At 43.5% G+C, this 19,121-nt stretch overlaps 3 protein-coding genes across 8 annotated transcripts in view; 2 read left to right on the top strand and 1 right to left on the bottom strand.

Moving 5' to 3' along the window:
- Positions 1–4,237: 4,237 nt before the first annotated feature.
- LOC120897442 (DNA replication licensing factor Mcm2) lies at positions 4,238–7,325 on the top strand. Its single transcript, XM_040302355.1, has 2 exons — positions 4,238–4,381; positions 4,473–7,325. The coding sequence occupies exons 1-2, from the start codon at positions 4,376–4,378 to the stop codon at positions 7,167–7,169; spliced, it is 2,703 nt and encodes a 900-aa protein (XP_040158289.1). The 5' UTR covers positions 4,238–4,375; the 3' UTR covers positions 7,170–7,325.
- LOC120897453 (zinc finger CCHC domain-containing protein 10) lies at positions 7,176–8,792 on the bottom strand. Of its 2 annotated transcripts, XM_040302377.1 has the most exons (4): positions 8,452–8,792; positions 8,201–8,362; positions 7,512–8,104; positions 7,176–7,466 (listed from the first exon to the last, which is right to left on the bottom strand). In XM_040302377.1, the coding sequence occupies exons 1-4, from the start codon at positions 8,487–8,489 to the stop codon at positions 7,450–7,452; spliced, it is 810 nt and encodes a 269-aa protein (XP_040158311.1). In that variant the 5' UTR covers positions 8,490–8,792; the 3' UTR covers positions 7,176–7,449. The 2 variants fall into 2 exon arrangements, with proteins under 2 accessions (XP_040158311.1, XP_040158310.1); XM_040302376.1 differs by having other exon boundaries at positions 7,176–8,104; positions 8,452–8,790.
- Positions 8,793–8,901: 109 nt separating this feature from the next.
- The window catches only part of LOC120897446 (synapse-associated protein of 47 kDa), a 30,036-nt gene continuing 19,816 nt past the window's right edge, over positions 8,902–19,121 (top strand). For 3 of the 5 annotated variants that reach the window (XM_040302365.1, XM_040302363.1, XM_040302362.1), the window contains exons 1-4: positions 8,902–9,063; positions 10,198–10,237; positions 12,473–12,677; positions 17,390–17,671. In XM_040302365.1, coding sequence (XP_040158299.1) covers position 10,237; positions 12,473–12,677; positions 17,390–17,671 — 488 coding nt within the window. In that variant the 5' untranslated portion in view covers positions 8,902–9,063; positions 10,198–10,236. The remainder of the gene's footprint in view (positions 9,064–10,197; positions 10,238–12,472; positions 12,678–17,389; positions 17,672–19,121) is intronic. The other 2 variants (XM_040302366.1, XM_040302364.1) reach the window with 1 other exon arrangement.

The raw sequence follows: 19,121 nt of genomic DNA, 5'->3' as shown, positions 1-19,121 counted from the left end.
ACCCTGGTGATCGCACTTCGAAAACTGCTGTTAATTTTATATCTGATGATCCAGTAAAAACTCTCGGAGTCGTTTGGCTACCAGCATCTGATCATCTTTATGTTCAAGCCAACACCATTGAGTACGCGGAGCCTTTAACGAAGAGAAGAATTTACTCCATGATCGCCAGGTTGTTTGACCCGCTTGGTTTGATAGCTCCAATTATTTCTTGGGCAAAAATAAGGATGCAGAAGCTGTGGATTGCGTGTCACGACTGGGATGACCCATTATCGTCAGAGCTTGCAGAAGAATGGAAAGGATTTCATGCTAATCTACCCTTGCTATCCGACATCAAGATTCCGAGATACGTCCGTTTGCCAAAATCGACATCAATGCAGCTTCATTGTTTTGCCGATGCATCCGAAGCGGCATATGGAGCAGTCATGTATTTAAGATCAACGGATGGTGATGGGCAAATAAAGGTCGAAATACTTGCTGCAAAATCTAGACCAGCTCCGTTAAAGAGAATCAGCTTGGCCCGATTGGAGCTTTGTGCGGCAGTGGTGGCGATAAATTTGTGGAATCATGTAAGCAAATCAATGGGCATGCAAGAAATCGAAACATTTATGTGGAGTGATTCTAGAGTGGTTTTGCATTGGCTCAAATCTCCTTCGTATACATGGGTCACTTTTGTAGCAAATCGTGTATCGTTGATACAGGACATCGGAAAGTGCTGCAAATGGATGCACATTAGAGGTACAGAAAATCCGGCTGATATAGTTTCAAGAGGAGCTCTACCCCAGCAGCTATTATCGTCCGATTTGTGGTTCCATGGCCCTAGTTGGTTGTCATCGCCACAAGAAGAGTGGAAGGAAAGTAAGATGATAGAAGTTCCACCTGAGGAAATGATGGAGCGCAAGAAGCAGAACATAGCAGCAATTTCGATTGATTCGGTGAATTGGGTGAAACGTTTTTCTTGCTATTGGAAGGCACTAAGATTCACGGCATACTGTTTGCGATGGAAAGGGTACAGGCGCCAACAGAATCCCTCCAGAGAAGCATTTATTACCACCATAGATCTGGAGAACGCAAAAATAACGTTCGTCAAAATGCTTCAAAACGTCTACTTTCCGAACGACATGCGAGAATTATCATCCGGAAAACCTGTACGTGCAACTTCTCGTTTGAAATCTCTGCATCCTTTTATCGATGCAGATGGATTACTCCGTGTTGGTGGCCGTCTACAGCAAACTGGGATCGAGTACTCTGGAAAGCACCCTTTGCTACTACCAGGAAGTAGTCATTTTGCCAAACTAATAGCAGTCGAATATCACCGCCGATTGCTTCACGCAGGTCCTCGCGCCACGTTGGCTGAAATGCGAAAGGAATATTGGGTGATCGACGGCCGACGAATTGCTAATTCGGTTTGCAAGAGCTGCGTAACGTGCTTTAGAGCGGATCCTAAAACAGTATCTCAACCTATGGGGCAACTTCCTGAATCTCGTGCTACGCCTACGCGTCCCTTCTCGGTTGTAGGAGTTGACTATTGCGGGCCATTCTATCTCAAGCCCGCTCATCGTAGGGCTGCTGCAACAAAGGCATACGCGGCTGTATTTGTCTGCTTTGCAGTCAAAGCAGTGCATTTGGAGTTAGTGGAGGATTTGTCTACGGCGGCATTCCTTGCAGCGTTCCGTCGTTTCGTTTCGCGTAGAGGATTTCCTACTAAGGTTTACTCAGACAATGGGCTAAACTTTCGAGGAGCAAACACTGAGCTAATGGAGTTGCATCGTCTTCTCAACGATCCGCATCATAAGGAGGCTGTACTGGCGGAATGTGCTAGAAACAAGGTAGAATGGCACTTCATACCCCCGCGTGCGCCTAATTTTGGTGGACTATGGGAGGCAGCAGTCAAGTCGGCGAAACGTACCTTGCGAAAGCTTTTTCGCCTGCAACGTCTATCGTTTGGGGAGATGTCAACAGTGCTGGTGCAAATAGAGGCACAAATGAACAGCCGCCCTTTAACTCCCTTATCTGAAGATCCTAGTGAAGTAGATGCCCTAACACCGGGGCATTTTCTCATCGGGACGGCTTTGATGGCGCTGCCTGATAACAACGTTGTGGACGTCCCTGAGAACCGCGTGCGCCGATTTCAATTGCTTCAACAGCTAGTGCAGCGGCACTGGAAGAGATGGAGGACCGAGTATTTGTGTGAACTACACAACAACAATCAACGGATTCTTGTTCCTCAGCGTGTGGCTGTCGGCCAAATGGTGATCTTGAAGGAGGATAACGTTGCTTCCTGCGAGTGGCCACTAGCCAGAATCCACGAAGTTCATCCTGGTTCCGATGGTATCGTTCGCGTGGTAACTCTTCGCACACAACAAGGGTTTCTGAAACGTCCAGTGTCGCGCGTATGTTTGTTGCCATTTGAAAAGGAAGAGCAGTACTAGTAGATGTAAATTTAGGAAATTTAGGTGGCCGTAATGTTTGCTATGAGACGTTTGGTTTTTGTGAATTGGGACATGACAGACGTTTATGACGTTAGGATGACAGGTTTTGTTTTTGACAGAAGGAGTTTGGACGCACGTCCAGATAGAGAAACAGAGGAAGAATTAAGAAACACAACGTAGGATCTGAATAAAGGAATTCCAAACTAAACATAAGCTTAGAATTAATCAACCGATTAAAAGAGGCGAATGAGGCCAATTGGCTCAAAGTCTTTACTTAAAAAAACAGCAAACGACCGCCTAACAATAGTTCACAGCTAGTTATACTATTTTCTTATGCAAAGCTGAAACAAATTTATCACAGGTAAAAAAGCAGCTGAAAAGGGCTAAAAAATTGCCGTGAAATATCATTCGGAAAATGAAGACTCAAGAGTGTGCTTATCTTAAACCAGGGGTCTCCAAACCACGGCCCTCAAGAGCTTATAATGCGGCCCACGAGGACTTTGCCAGAGTTAAAATAAATATAACGTTATTTTGACTTTTTCAAATAAAATTGTATTTTTTACTTTTCTTAGACAAAAATCAAGCTTTAGTAACACGAAGCTGTACAAGTATCGTTAGTATTATTTTTATAAAAACGAGATTTAAACGATCACTCACCAGTTAAAGGTAGCGTCATGTGGCCTTATTTTTGAACCAATGCGGCCCGCGAGCTGAAAAGTTTGGAGGCCCCTATATTAAACTATAACCTATTATTTCTCTTCCCTTCTAAACTTTCTCTTAACTTTATTTCACTTCCTATCAAAAACGATTTCAAATAGAAAAATATAAAAACTTATGAGTTGATTAAACTAAAAAAAAGTAGTTTTCATTACGTTTAATTTGTATTTTTTCATTTCAGATGATTTTAATCAAAGGTAATGTGTTAAATCTAAACATATTTTGATCTACACAATTAGTTTTAGAAACTGATAAATTAAAATGTCACTCTGCAAGGTATATATAGGAAATTTAAAACACACACCTTTTTGCTGTACCTTGTCAATTATTACATTTTCGAACCAAATTTCGAAGATGATCCACCCAAGCAACAAAATCTTATGTGACCGTTCTAGGCGTTTTTTCTCTTTAGTTTTACAGCCTATTCTCATGCATTTTGTATTTTAGGAGTTTCGTTTTATCAAAAAAAAAAAAAAGTTATATCATAAAGCTTATTTGACCAATTTAACAAAATTAATGTTTTGTGAAAAATTACAAAAACTGATTATCCTTGATCGGACTCCTATCCTATCCTATCATGATCGGACGCCTCAACGCCATCTTGCCACCTCAATTTAATCCTATCTTGCCTCCTCTTTCCTCCTCGAACACGACCAAGGAGGTTTCGTCAGATTTGGACAGTGTCGAAGATTGTGTTCATTTAACAAAATTTCTTATTGATGAAAATTAATGTTATTTCACCCATGCAGATATTGGAGTAACGCCGAATTCTATTTGTTTCGATGTCATCCATGAGATTTATAAAATACATTATTTAAAAAAAAATCCATCAAATTCAATTTAAAACACCAGTTTACCACATCTAGCGGAAGCAAATGTAATTTAACATAATAATTCTATTTAAGCAAATTCTTCAAAACCAATAACCGCGCTACTCTAGTAGCAGATGTACATTTTTCCTTCCGTGTACATAATTACCTGTACATAGTGGGACATTCTCCGGTATTTATCGTCAACCGTTGGGATATTTTTAGCCCGTCTGCCAGTTGGGTCTTATTCCAGATGTCAGCCGCTACGACGCATGTCAAAATTGCGCGCGCATTCGTTTTGTTGCTTGGCGTTAACAGATTGTGTAGAGCTGTTTCTGTTGTGCTGTTTGTTATTTTCCACGTTATAGCGTTATTTTTTACCATTTCTAGCAGTTTATTGATTTGTTAACACTTCTAAAGATGTCGGTAAGTAGCTGTGATTCAAGATCGTAAGCCATTTCAGACGGTTAAAGTCAATATACTGATGGTTCTAATGTGCGCCTGTACACACTTGCAGGATACACCAAGCTCCCCAGCACCAAACGTACCGTCGGATATGGATCGACGAAACTTCCGGTCCGGGGCCACTTCTCCGGTCGGTGATTTCGAGCCGTTTGAAGATGAGGCGGAAATTCTTGGCGACACTACCGTCCGTGACGAGATTTACGATGAGGAAGAGGCGGACGGGGAAGAGCTATTTGGGGATAATATGGAGGCAGACTATCGCCCTGCGCCCCATCTCGACCGGTACGACATGGACGATCTGGATACGGAAGAGTACAGCGACATCTCGCAGGCGGATCGCGCAGCGGCCGAAGCAGAGATGCGCCGGCGAGACCGTGATGCCGGAGTGCACCGTGATCATCGCGATCTGTTCTACGACAAGAGCGACGACGAAGACGATATCCCGCGGGCCAAAAGGCGTGCCGCTGAAAAGGCTGCCGAAATCGGAGCCGAAACGGAAACCGATGCCGAGATGGTGGAATCAATCGAAAACCTCGAGGACACAAAGGGCCACAGCATCAAGGAGTGGGTGTCAATGTTGGGCCCACGGACAGAGATTTCGAACCGCTTCAACAGCTTCTTGCGCACCTTCGTCGACGATAAGGGCCATTATGTGTACCGGGAGCGCATTCGACGCATGTGCGAGCAGAACAATTCGAGCTTTGTAGTGTCGTTTTCAGACCTGGCGCACAATCAGCATGTGCTGGCGTACTTCCTGCCCGAGGCGCCCTTCCAAATGCTCGACATTTTGGACAAGGTGGCCAAGGAGATGGTGTTGAGTCTGTACCCGACGTACGAGCGTGTGACGAACGAGATTCATGTGCGCATTTCCGATCTTCCGCTAGTGGAGGAGCTGCGCACCTTCCGTAAGCTTCACCTGAACCAGCTTGTGCGCACACTGGGCGTTGTCACGGCAACGACGGGTGTGCTGCCGCAGCTCTCCGTCATCAAGTACGACTGCGTCAAGTGTGGCTACGTGCTGGGACCGTTCGTGCAGAGCCAGAACACGGAAGTTAAGCCCGGCTCCTGTCCCGAGTGTCAAAGTGTTGGTCCGTTCTCGATCAACATGGAGCAGACGCTGTACCGGAACTATCAGAAGATCACGCTTCAGGAGTCTCCGGGAAGAATTCCGGCCGGACGTATACCCCGCAGCAAGGATTGCGTGCTGCTGGCCGATCTGTGCGATCAGTGCAAACCGGGTGATGAAATCGAGGTGACGGGCATTTACACCAACAACTACGACGGATCGCTCAACACGGAGCAGGGCTTCCCGGTGTTTGCAACGGTGCTGATCGCGAACCATCTGGTGGTGAAGGACAGTAAGCAGGTGGTGGCCTCACTGACCGACGAGGACATTTCGACAATCCAGCGTCTGAGCCGCGATCCGCGCATCAGCGATCGCATCACGCAGAGCATGGCACCGTCGATCTACGGTCACGAGTACATCAAGCGAGGGCTAGCGCTGTGTCTGTTCGGGGGCGAATCGAAGAACCCGGGCAACAAGCACAAAATCCGCGGCGATATCAACATTCTGCTGTGCGGTGATCCGGGAACGGCCAAGTCCCAGTTCTTGAAGTACACGGAAAAGATTGCACCGCGGGCAGTGTTTACCACGGGCCAGGGTGCTTCGGCGGTCGGTTTGACGGCGTACGTACGGCGCAACCCAACGACGCGCGAGTGGACCCTCGAGGCGGGCGCCCTGGTGCTGGCGGATATGGGCGTTTGTCTGATCGACGAGTTTGACAAGATGAACGATCAGGACCGTACCTCGATCCACGAGGCGATGGAGCAGCAGTCGATTTCGGTTTCGAAGGCGGGTATTGTTACGTCGCTGCAGGCCCGTTGTGCGGTGATTGCTGCGGCCAACCCGATCGGCGGACGGTACGACCCGAGCATGACGTTCTCGGAGAACGTGAACCTTTCCGAGCCGATCTTGTCGCGTTTCGACATCCTGTGCGTGGTGAAGGACGAGTTCGATCCGATGCAGGATAAGCATTTGGCCGAGTTCGTGGTTGCTTCGCACATCAAGCATCATCCCTCGAAGGAGGCCGAAGAGCCCGACACACAACCGGAGGACACGATGCAGATCCCACAGGACCTGCTGAAGAAGTACATCGTGTACGCGAAGGAGAACGTCCATCCGAAGCTGTCGAACATGGACCAGGACAAGATTGCTAACATGTACTCGCAGCTGCGCCAGGAGTCGCTCTCGACCGGATCACTGCCGATCACGGTGCGCCACATCGAGAGTGTCATTCGTATGTCGGAAGCCCACGCCCGGATGCATCTGCGCGACACGGTGCAGGACGTGGACGTGAACATGGCCATCCGCATGATGCTGGAAAGCTTTATCGAGGCGCAAAAGTTCAGCGTAATGAAGAAGATGCGCGCCACCTTCCAGAAGTACCTGTCGTTCCAGCGCGACCATTCGGAGCTGCTGTTCTTCATTCTTCGCCAGCTCACGCTCGACCAGCTGGCGTACCAGCGCTGCAAGGAGGCCGGACGGCGAGGCAAGCAGACGGAGGGTGATCGGCCACGAACCACCGTGGTCGAGGTGATGGAGCGGGATCTGTCCGAGCGGGCGAAGGCGATCGACATTTTCAACCTGAAACCATTCCTCGAAAGCGAACTGTTCCGACAGAATGGGTTCACCTACGACGCCAAACGGAAGGTGATCGTCCAGGTGGTTCCGGAAGCAGCCGAGCCGTAGAGTTCGTTCTTTCTGCGCAACTAGCTTTAAGTCGGCTAAAGTTTATTAACGTTTACACCATTATTTCTTTTACACATTTTCTCATTTTACGCTTTTGTACAATATGGTAAGGAATACTTTACGAATAATAAATGTGTGTTGTGTGTGACATCCTGACATTATAAGCTTACATAGAACAGATAGTTTCGTGTGTATGTCTGGGGGGATTACACGTAGATTCGGGGACTGCATACTTACCTTGCACCGTAAGGGTAGATGATGCTCAGCAATTTCATGGCATTTAGGGTAGAAATATCGTTAGCAAGGAGACGCCCGCCCTTTTAGCCGTGCGGAATAGCAGCGGTATGTGGAGGTTCTCAACACGGAAACTTGCACTATTCGCCCTCCTTAGCTCGCCGTTTTCTCTTTCTTTTACGCTCGTTTTCCGAGGCAGAAGAGTCGTCGCTGGAGCTATCGCTACTGCTGCTACTGCTATCACTAGCACTGCTGCTAGCACTATCGTCCTTTGCAACCTTTTTTCCCCTTTTTTGTGTCTTTTTTGCTTTCCTTCGTTTTTTCTATCGCTTCCAGCCTTCTGGCTTCCGTTTGTGGCCTTTTTCCGCTTGGTTAGTCGTGCTTTTTTCTTCGCCACTCTGTCCTCCTCCGAGGAGGAAGCTTCATCATCACTACTGCTGCTGCTGCCGCTAGAGCTGCTACTGCTGGAGGAACTATCGCTAGAGCTGCTGCCATCGTCGCTACTACTGCTACTACCTGAATCGCTGCTACTGGTGCTGCTATCACTACTTTCGCTGCTGCTACTGCTGCCGCTGCTATCGTCACTGCTGTCGGATGTATCATCGGATGCTGCCTTTTTCTTACTCTCCCCACCGGACGACGGTTTTGTGCTGTTTTTTATTGCATCCGATGATTCTTTAGTTCCCGTTGCGGCATCACCACTGCAAAGAAAAACATCGAATGCACAGGAAAATGAGTTTTATAAGAATTTAGCATCGATACCGGCAGTGGATCTAGTGATAAGTCTCGGGACTTACTTTTTGGAGCCAATTTTGTTTAAATTCTTTTTCAACACCTGGGTACGGGATGAACGATGGAGATACTTTCGTTTGCCTTGGCATTCGTAGCTCCAGTGGCCAAATTCCAAACATTTCTGACACCGTATTCCTTTGGGAAATGCAGCCGCAAGTTTCGCTTCTCTGGAGTTGTAGAAAAAAGGAGACAAACACAAATTGTTATGGGCCGATCTGATCGCCAAAGAAAACATGGTAATCATGCGAAAACTTACTTCTGTTTAAGAGCTAGCTTTTGTGCGCCGAGATGCATTTTGAACGATTCTGACTGTGCTCGATACGCTCGTTTTTTTGTTGTCTTGCCGGCAAGCACGGAATATCCTAAATTTTCATTTGGTAAACAACGTTTGCGCTTTTCCGATACACGACGACGAAGGCGACCATTCAGCTGTCACTTGAGACTGGGTACATGCAAGGGGCACATGAGCATAAAACATCCAGCCAATACACGCGATTGAACGGAATAGTATCAAGGAAGTTAGATAAAAAAAACATGCAGGAAAAAGGATGAAAATGGATAATTTTATTAAAGGTTTAATGAACAAATCGAATTTTAGAAAACAAACACCACGTTACGTATGTCATTCCGCGTACACACTGTGACACGATAGTATAAACGCTGCCACCAAAACAGCTGTCATTGTTATCAAGAGCAGTACAAAAGTTGTTTTCATTGTGCGTTTCGAAACGTTCGTGAGCAGAAAGAAGAGTGGCTTTCCTGGTGCAGTTGGTGCAAAACAGCAAACTTTTCAGTGCGTAGTGCAAGTTGCAAGGTGCAGTAAAGTGTTTCCGTACATCCGTTTGTCTCACCAGCAACACGCAACCGTGTAAGCGCCGTTTGACGCCAGCGACATATATATTGATTTCCTGAGCAGGAAATTCCGCTTCAACAGGGGGGTGTGATCGAGAGTGTTGGTGGGACAGAGCAAAATTGGCCAACGCAAATCAAACAAATCAACGAAAAGTATGAAATTCCAAACAATCCTTAGCGTAGGGTGTAGCTGTGTAACTGTAGCACCTAAGGCACGGATCAATAATTGCAAATATTTCTCTAGTATTAGCTTTACGCACAGCCACCGTCGCTGCAGCTAGCTGGTCAGTTAGTATGTACAGTTCCACCAGGATGGGCACGGTTGCTTCCTACCGTTATTGATTTTTCTTTCCTTCCATTTCCGAGCGAGACACGACCGAAAAAGAATTCGATGCTAGCTTTTCTAGCAGAGTGGGGTAGAAGAGTCGATAGCTAAAGGATAGACGCAAAAGCCCCATGGTGCAGTAAGTACGTGGTGATGTAGGATAGTCAACAGAGGTGTGATTAACACATCATTACCATTCGTTCAAGCTCATTAGCTCATCATTGTATGAAACTTCAGTTCCCCTTTCGGTTATCGATTGGCTTGAAATCAAATTAAACAATTTGCTAATAAGCCTTCGGTTGTGTTCATTCGCACGATCGATCCTATCGCTGATAGAACATGTATTACATTTGCGATATACAGGAGATTCACTCAATTTAACACTCAATTTAACGTTATTCGAACAGCTGGCGACTGAAAACGGCTGGCCGTGAATGGTTCATCTGCGCCGAAAGCTTCCAGAAGAGTAATAATAGGATTATTTATGGATGTAGCCCACTAAACGCGCGTCACATGTACGACACAGCCAAGCTGTGGCCAATTGTGTACATACATTCTTCGTTCAGCCAATCATGCTCTCATGTGGTGGCGAATGAGTTTGAATTATTAACCAGCATTGCATTGGCATTAATGGTCTGAATGACCAGCACGCCTCACTGTTACAAAATATTCGATTTCATTCATAAAAATACCGGCAAAGGTCGGAGATGTTTCAGCTCCGCAGTAACTAAAGCGTGTCATTGGGCTAATAATTCATTCCATTCCAAACTTTCTTCGCTGTGTCTGTTTCCTTATTTCTTTCTTTTCTTTTTCTTTCGTTTTCAGCGCGACACGCATCACAGTTCGATCGGTTCGGCCGTTCGTAGTACGCATGTCATGTGGCACGATTCATAGTGTTCCCGCTGAAGGGGCGAACACTCTGGGAGTATTTTGTGTTCTGTGAACACCACAGCTCCGCACCATTGCTCTAGTTGGCGTCCTTTCCGCAAGCAAACCGTCCCAAATGCCAGCGCAATGGTTCGTGGTTTCCGTAAAGCTTCCATGCCGTGAAGCAGTGTTCGTGAAGCTGTCCAGAGCTTTTCGTCCGCATGTGTGCATGCCCCAACGTGCATGTGACGCTTTTCATCGATGCGATTGGGGCAGCATCAACAGCGAATGCGCAATGCTGGTGGAAAGCACTTGAAAGCTCTCCAGCATAAATTACGTGCAAAAGGACGAAACAGGATATCGCACACACATACACACACACGTCCGACGGCACAGCGGATGTGGGGTTTTGCTCTGCCTCGGTTTAGTTTATTCGTTGTTCGGCATCCTGTTGGAACAGACCTAACTCGATCGATTTAGCCAACTTGACTGCCAGTACCAGTGAACGGAAGCAGTTTTTTTAATCTCCTCAACTGTCGTTTCCGGATTTGATCGTAACGGTACGATAGGCTTAGTTGTTCGATTATTTTATGTTGAAAAAATTGCAACCGTTCTTCCATACCATTGTACCGGTGGCGAGTTTACCATCGAACAGATCGAACAGGAAGAACGCATATGTTCCTCGCATGTGTGGTTGTGACACGGCCAGTGTGTGTGTGTGTGGAACGAGTGGTTAAAATCAATAGGAAAACAACATAAAAAAAAAAACAAAATTTTGCAACTTTTCCCATCGACTTTTTTCTCAGTGTAAAATTATGCGCACACGATTAGTGGAGCGTTTGGTATTGAAGCAAGTTTTTTTGTAGACCTCCCTAGCATAGAATCCTTTGTGTAAACAGGTTCCTTTTATGGTTCACCTTGCGTTGCTTTCTCCATATCGAGATAGCCACTTAGAGGCGAAATAGCACTCTGGTGTAATAAATCTTCCCTTATTTGCTTGGGAAATAATTGTGAACGTGCATAGATGTGTGTGTGTAGGTGTGCGAGTGTGTGTGTGTGTGTGGGTGTATAAATGTGTGCGGTGTTCATGGTGTGAAAAACTTCAACGACGGAATAGAGAATTTTTGTGGATGTCGTCGTCGACGACGAAGGGACAAAAAGCTCTTTCTTAGCATGTCGCTTTCGTGTTTGTTCCTACTGTCCTTTCGTTTCTGCCCCATTGCCATGCCTCCTTTACGCTTCCCGTCCCGATTGCCGGTGTTTGTTGAAACAGGAGCTTCGGGGACAACTTCCTCGTTGGAAAGGAAAGAAAATTGTCCTCACACTGTCGTCCGCTCTCTGGGGCGCGCGCTCGTAAAAGATCGGCTAAAAGCCTCTGTGAAGTTCGGGCCCAGAGTATGCGTTGGCGTGTGTTTGTATTATTCGTGGCGCGCGAACAATAGACATCTCGCAGTGACAGGAGGAAGAAAAAGAAACAGAATTTCCACAACTAGGATCAGAGAAATGGCAGGGAGAAATCTCTCTCGCTCTCTAGCTTTTCCACGCAAGCTTCGGATAGATGTACAGCCATACATTCTGTTCGTGGCAGTAGCAAAGTAACCATTGCGTTGGCTTTTCATAGGAAAAGATAGGATTGCCGATACAGTAAAGTCATCTCGGTAGCAGCATCCAGTCTAGTTCTTGCTACCATTGAACAGATACAGGCGTGAGGTGTGTGTGTGTGTGTTCTCCTTAAAGATAAAATCGTATGTCCTTGGCTTGATCCTTTGCATCACGCCATCCAAATAGCCTGTGGTGCAATCGTGTAATAGAGTTATACCTCCCCGTGCACAGGAGATCATCAAACGTGCTGAAGTTGGTTTTCATCAAGCCCTGCAAACCGTAACGTGTCCAAGTTGTCTTAGTACCTATTTCGTTACGAAATCGACACCATATGAAGGGTAGCTTTTAGTCAGTCTAGCGAAAGGACTTCAGTTTTGTATTTTCACTTGTAATACAGGAAGTGACGTTTTGTATAGTGAACGTGCGACAATTACTACTACGGTATTTCTATAGACAGTGGGTGTGGAGGAAGTTTTGGGCAAAATAATATAGAAGGGTACTTTAAGGGCTGTCAAAATCGAATTAGCAAGCCGTTTTTTTGCACCATCCCCTGCACATTCGTAGCTAAACCGTGGCCGTAGTAGTAAGAAGAATCACCCCTATCCAAACGTTTTCCTACCCTTGTTTGCAGTGAACATGTTTTCCGGATTAACGAATCAAGTGACCTCGTGGATTGGAGCGGCTAAGGGCGAACCGCAGGACGAGGAAGTCCCGACACCCCCGAACTCGGCTGCAACCACTGCGACAGCGACTACTTCCGGTGCTACCGCAGCACCGACTGCAGCTCCAGCAGATGCAACTGCCGCTGCAGCGGGTGGTGATGGCGGTGACAAAAGGTGAGTAATGAACAAAAGCAACAAAAAAACGTAGAAGTGTTGATGCATTATTGTAAAAGATGTCGTTTAATGGGCTTGCGAAGGAAATGGATGCTATTTTACATTTATTAATATGCGTCAAAAGCCAAAATAATGGATTTGCAAAGGCATTCATTACTAAAACCGCATTTTCCTCATGGTGGAAAATTCAAATCACATGACATAAAATTTTCTCTCCACCACGGGTTTCTCGCGTAAACCGCTGTCGTCGTTATGGTGTTTGGCTCTCTGGGTAAAGATGTAATTGGATATTCGCCTCAGTCGCAGTATGCTCAGTGGTATTGCACTTTTGCTCTCGCTTTTCTTTCTCTCTCTCTCTCGCTTTATATACGCTCTTGCCCTCTTTGAAAAGTTGCTCCTAAACATGCTCTATTTTTTGCTCACGTGCGAGCTTTCTCGAATTTTGACATTTTCCAACCAAGTATTATGCGTGTACGCGTATGCTTTCGTACATGGGAAAGGCTGTGTTTAACTAACAAAATGTTATTTTTTATTTTTAAACTAGATTTTTGTTTTAGCTCATTTTGTTACTTTTATTAACAATGGCGTAAGATAACGACTCTCCTTACCTTGCGAATATTTTAGACAGAAAATAGGTCACAAATGGTGTCATGAAGAAAAGCAAAGTTTTTCATAAAAAATCGTCACCTTCCGTCCTAATATTGTCAGGATTGTTTGATGTAAATTTGTGTTGGCATCTCTACTTTTTTTTTACTTTTTTTCATTCCTATTTCTATTTCTGCACAAAAAAAACAGGGAAAGAAACAGGCAGAGCTGGATGCGTCGTCACACCAGTTCGGTTGATTTATCTGCTCCAAGCGTTTCAAGGGCACTTTTGAGTGCCTTTTTCGTCAATATTTTGATAGCTACTGAAAGAAATAGCAGTTGCCACTTCAGGCAAAAAAAGCACGTTTGAAATGATATATGCACATACACTCACACATTGGTTGGAAATCAAATTTGATTTTAGATTACCCGATGCTATAGGCATCATTGCCAATATCTAGCATTTTACATGTCGTGTAGCGCAAAATGGTTTCCAAATTTCGCCGAAAATAAATTACATTATTTTGAGTACATCAGTCGTGTGTCAGGCATGTTTATTATCAAATTATTGCTCATTTTATGACGTATATTTGTTTCTCGCGACGCAATCGATACGGCATTTTCGTCCTCCGTCTTCCGCGTATGATGTGCAATTGTATTTTAAATCTGATTTTTTTTATACAATCCAAATTCGGGATAATAATTTTTGCCCGAAAAAACTGAAATCCTGTTGCAAAAAAAAAAAACCCCCACAACCAATTCTCTGTCAGTATTCCTCACAATTTTTAATATGCCGCAAGATGTTTTCATCTACGAGTTATGTTGTAAGCTAAACACTACGAGTAAAATACATGTTAAATAACAACAAAAAAGGCTATGCCCATCTTTAAAAAAAAACTACACAAAGCGCTACCTCTGTCAACTAATCCCGCACGGACGGATGGCTTCACCTTATTTCATATGGAGGATAATCCGTTTGCTCCTTTTATTTTTCCTCCACACTTGTCGTGTTGTTTGTCGACTGTGCGAGGCACGATGAAGCAGAAAAAACGATTGTGACTGTTTATGGTCGTAGAGCTGCAGCCATTTCGGATTGCCTGTGTGCCCATCGAATGTGCGGTGTATTATTAGCTGTTTCATTTCCGTTCTACGCTATATATTGCCAACGTATCCCAATATGGGGTGACAGTAAAAAGGAGGACATATCGCCCTGTTCGGTACAAGATGTTCTTCCTGGGTGATTCGTACCGACAGTAGAAAAGTTATGTAACTGGCAGCTATCAAACGCAAAGCGAGTCCCACTCGAGTCGTGTAGGTGATCTTTTTCCTGAAGTGAGCTGGCCGGTTTCAACAACACCGTTTATACGAAATAGCGTAATTTATAGGTAGAACCGTGAGCCGATTTATGAGTGGATGGCCGAAATGATGATGTTTTGCCCAGCAGTGGTTGTTGTATTCCTACCCAAAAGGTTTAAGGACGTATCGTGTCTGAGCCATGCGTTGATGGATTTCCGCATTCTTCGTCCATCGGGGTTGCATAAAAATGGATCGTTTTCTTGTTGATAAGAAGCAATGGTACATAAACAACACATCATTACATTTGCCTACTGTTCTATGTTTAATGGGTTTGTTTCTTCCAGCTACGAAAACATTGATTTCGCGTAATAAACCTACTTGCAAATAAATTACCAACATTTAAAAAAATAGTACCATTTTTTACATTAAACTATTGTTTCTATGGTTTTGTAATTGTAATATTGTTATTATCCATCTAATGTTACGCTTAATAAATGATAAAACCTTTTTTTAATTGGTCTTTTAATGTTAGTGGCATATACAAAAGCGTGTCAAAGATTCAGACTTGATTATATGAAACCAGAGAGGATTGCCAGACCTTAAACAGATGTTTTTAGTTTGATATGGATAGATTTGTAAACAGTAAACAGAAACAAATAAATTGCAACAAAAAATCCATTACAAAAACAATTTATTATTTAATTCAATTTGTTCTTCATTGTAGTTTGACTTTAATTTGTCCCAAATTTCAAACCAAAAAATCCGACTTCCGCTTTAAATGCCATTCAATAAACCATTCAAAAGAAATACGAATCATCGATAATGTACACAATTTTATATTTTCACTTTGATACTTAATCTCATAATAATGCCCGATGGAGACGCAAGGTGTTTTTCAGTTTAGGAATCAATATAGTAGAGTCTGTTCCCGAGTTACACGGTTCTCGACTTACGCGGATTCGGAGATTCGCGGTTTTATAAATTTGACAGATTAAATGTCAAATCAGTACAATTTGCTTCAAGTTCGGTATTAATTGCATTTTTGCTAACAAATTGAAACCGCCTAAAAGCCAGAAATACTAGAATTTTCTGCACGAATCATATCAAATAAATGATAAAGTGTATAAAAGTAGTAAATTAAATAAAAAATTCCGAGTAATCAATAGTATTCTAGTCAAAAAACGTGAAATTCGACTTACGCAGATATTCGAGTTACGCGGATTCCTGGGGTACGCACAAACCGCATAACTCGGGAACAGACTGTACATCTTTTTATGAGCAGAGTTTATTGTTAATTTGCTATTGTTACCTTTTATTTTTATTATTTTAAAGAGTTGTTTTTTCTATAGGTGAGTTGTTATTACTTCAGTGCAGTAAAAATCTTTTTATTATTTTTTATTATATAAAAATGGAAATATAATCTTATTACTAGAACCATAGTAGCATGCTGTTTCCTAATTGATAAAACATAAATAATTTCAAATGCATGACACTATCTTACCCCACCCGTATGTATTTATGTGGGCTCGTAAGACGATTGAAACGGAATCGATTTCCGAATTTCCATTCCGGGCAAAGAGTCGGCCATTCATAAGATGGCAGGAGCGTTGGTGAACATAATTTGCGATTATGATCACGTCCGCGAGAGTGAATGGAATGTTCGATTTGGAATATTTTGGGCATGAGTACTTATGCCCGGACAGCAACAGTAAGATTCAACATTACTACGCTAAGCTTCTTGAATCATTTGGAGCTTGTAAACCGAGCAAAGCTTGTGTACCATTCCGGCTTGCACGATGGGATGGATATGTGCTGGCTGGCTGGTTGAGCAGATCATTGATTTTCGGCCATAAATTTAAAGATACTTATGGGTACGTGCTTTGTTTGATGATATTTTAAAAGGTGAAGATTAAACAACAGATTATAGAGCAGCAAAAAATGAAACAAAAGGGCGATGCCATAGAACAATGCTTGGTACGGCGAGCAACCGTTAACGCTTGATGCTATCGATAGAAGGATGTAAAGTAGACAATAGTTCATTACAATCAATAAACTGCTGCTGATGATTTATCGGCCTGTTGATATTCCGATAAATTTGGTAGCATGGGGACAGCTTTGTTGTGTTTAAATTGCTTTGGTCCCTAAGGTTGTACCAGGTTTTTTGTTCTTTGTGTTTTAATTGGTTTTGGCTTTGAGGACATTGTGATTTTTTCCTGTGTTATATTTTGGGTAAATGTATCATTTAAATTACTTTGTTATTTGGTTTGTTTATTAGTAGTACAACTCAAAGAATAAAACATTGTTGCATAGCGGTCAACATAATAGGGTGCTGTGAATGTGTTTTGTTCTTTTTGGGTTCAATACCGTTTGATTGATTCCCCATTTGGCCTTTGCAAACAGCTTCCGGCGTTGAGATTCCGGTGCGATGCTGTGTATAAATATTTGTCCGACCTTTTAGAAGCGTTTTAGATTGACTGCATAATGTCTTCATTCCATTTCATTTTTATTAGCTTCGCCTTTGTTTGTTGATAGAAAGTTTAGACACACTTCAGCACTTTTTGAGGGGGGGGGGGGGGTCGTTGTTTGGGTTGGAAAGATGCTGGTGTTTGTGGTATGAGCTCTTGTACGGATTCAACTTCACTCTCCCCCCTTTTATCGATGTATCTTTTATATTTTACTTTCGATTGTGGTTCGTAGGTTGCGCAATTTTAAGATTCTCATGGATTTTTTTTCTTCTATATTTATAGCCACACAACAAACAATTTTCGGTGCCTCCAATCACTGCCTCTTCTCTCATATTTCAATCACTTTGTTTCTTCTCTCCCCTACAGCCCAACCAAAGGTGGTGTTTTCTCTGGTGTGTCGTCGAAGGTGACGGGATGGCTCGGTAATGCCTCGATCCCTTCGATGCCAGCGATCCCGACGGTCTCGATGCCCGCCATGCCAGCGATGCCTTCGATGCCATCGATTCCAGGGCTGCGGAAGGCGAACCAGACAGACGAAAACGGTGGCATCACGAACGAGGGTCTGGTCACGTCGCCCGAGAAGGCTAGTCAAGGTATTGCCGGCTCGACGGATGCTGCCGATGAGGAGGACCGGTCAAGGTATATTAGGTAAATGGGCCTATACATAATTGATTGAAATTTGAATCCCCCAAGCTGTACGAATGTAATGAAGGGCGAGAGAAAAGGAACGAGAGTTGGATAGTGTCACAGACGCAATAATAGAGAGCAATTGCGGGCAATAATGGACAGAGTGGTTATGTCGATCGGATTTTAGAGAGCACTGATATTATATTGTGCCGCTGTTTTAGTGTACCACACTGGACAGTCAAAGAACACAAATAGCGTTCTGTACTTATAATACTACGAATAGAAAATGTTGAGCATGTTCTTTGCCTAGCATTTGACCCACATCATCGGCAACCTTGTCGGCACTTCCTTAAAAATTGGACTTATTTTATTTACATATTTATTGCTTCGACCAAGATCTAACTGGCTAGTGTCTTAGTAATTCCTCCGTAGAGTTAACGAATTGATAGGCTAAAAACACTAAAGAGCGGTCAAATGTGCTTATTTTATGTTTAGTTTTAATTACCTTATTCCTTTAGTAGATAATAGAGTTTCCACTATATTAACTTTAAAATTCTTTTTTATGATCAACATTTAATATGCCGCTTTATGTCAACTTAGTTCTGTTCTTCTGTTCTTAGATATATAGATAAATGTTGTACGTAGCTTTCTCTCTTCTTACGTTTATTTGTTCACATTTCATATCTGTGTTTGAATTAAATTGCGTTTGCACAACTGAGAATAAACTGTATTAATTCAATTCAATTCAAAATGCAGGAAAATGCCCTGATTGTTCTATAGATCTACACAACTCAAGCAAAGATTGCGTCATTCCAAAGATTGCTCTTTTCTATCAATTTCTTTAAAATTTAAAAAAATCTGTCTTTCCTTACGATTCCTTTAAACTTGCCTTAAATATATTTACCAAATGAGACTTATAGGTTAGTTATGTTGGCATGCAAATTTTCAGTTTGAAATTAGTTCTTAGTTACTTAAAATTGCACCATTGCGTAATCGAGTATGTTCTATTGTCTAGCTCTCGATAAGTGTACATACATTATACAAGGCATGAAGTTGCAAAATGTCAGCTGTGCATCACAGTTAGACAACGGCTTGTACTTTGTCGTGTTACTCTGGCTATCTATAATTTGATCAAATCCGATGTGTGAACTCATAACACGCATATCCGGAGATCATGGGAAATTAACCATTCGGGCATAAAAACCCTTCCCCCGCCACGGCTAACGACGTGTGGCAGCTTGAGCAGCGTTGACCGGCTGGTGGTGTGTAATAAAATGTTAATGAAATCATTCAGCATGATTTCTAGTTCGTCTAGTCCGATGTTCCCTAAACGCCGATTTCCCGCAGAGCAGCCCAATGATAGTATAGGGTCTTTTTACGATGAAGTCTCTAACTGCAAGTTAACGTGCGTGGTCCTGGGAAAAGCAAAAGGAAAATCAACCCATTGGGATCTGAATCATGCCGCACGATA

The sequence above is a fragment of the Anopheles arabiensis genome, chromosome 2 (genome assembly GCF_016920715.1).
Source record: "Anopheles arabiensis isolate DONGOLA chromosome 2, AaraD3, whole genome shotgun sequence".
Classification (NCBI taxonomy): domain Eukaryota; kingdom Metazoa; phylum Arthropoda; class Insecta; order Diptera; family Culicidae; genus Anopheles; species Anopheles arabiensis.
Note: the sequence above shows the minus strand (reverse complement) of the source record. Positions and strands in the feature narration are given on the sequence as shown.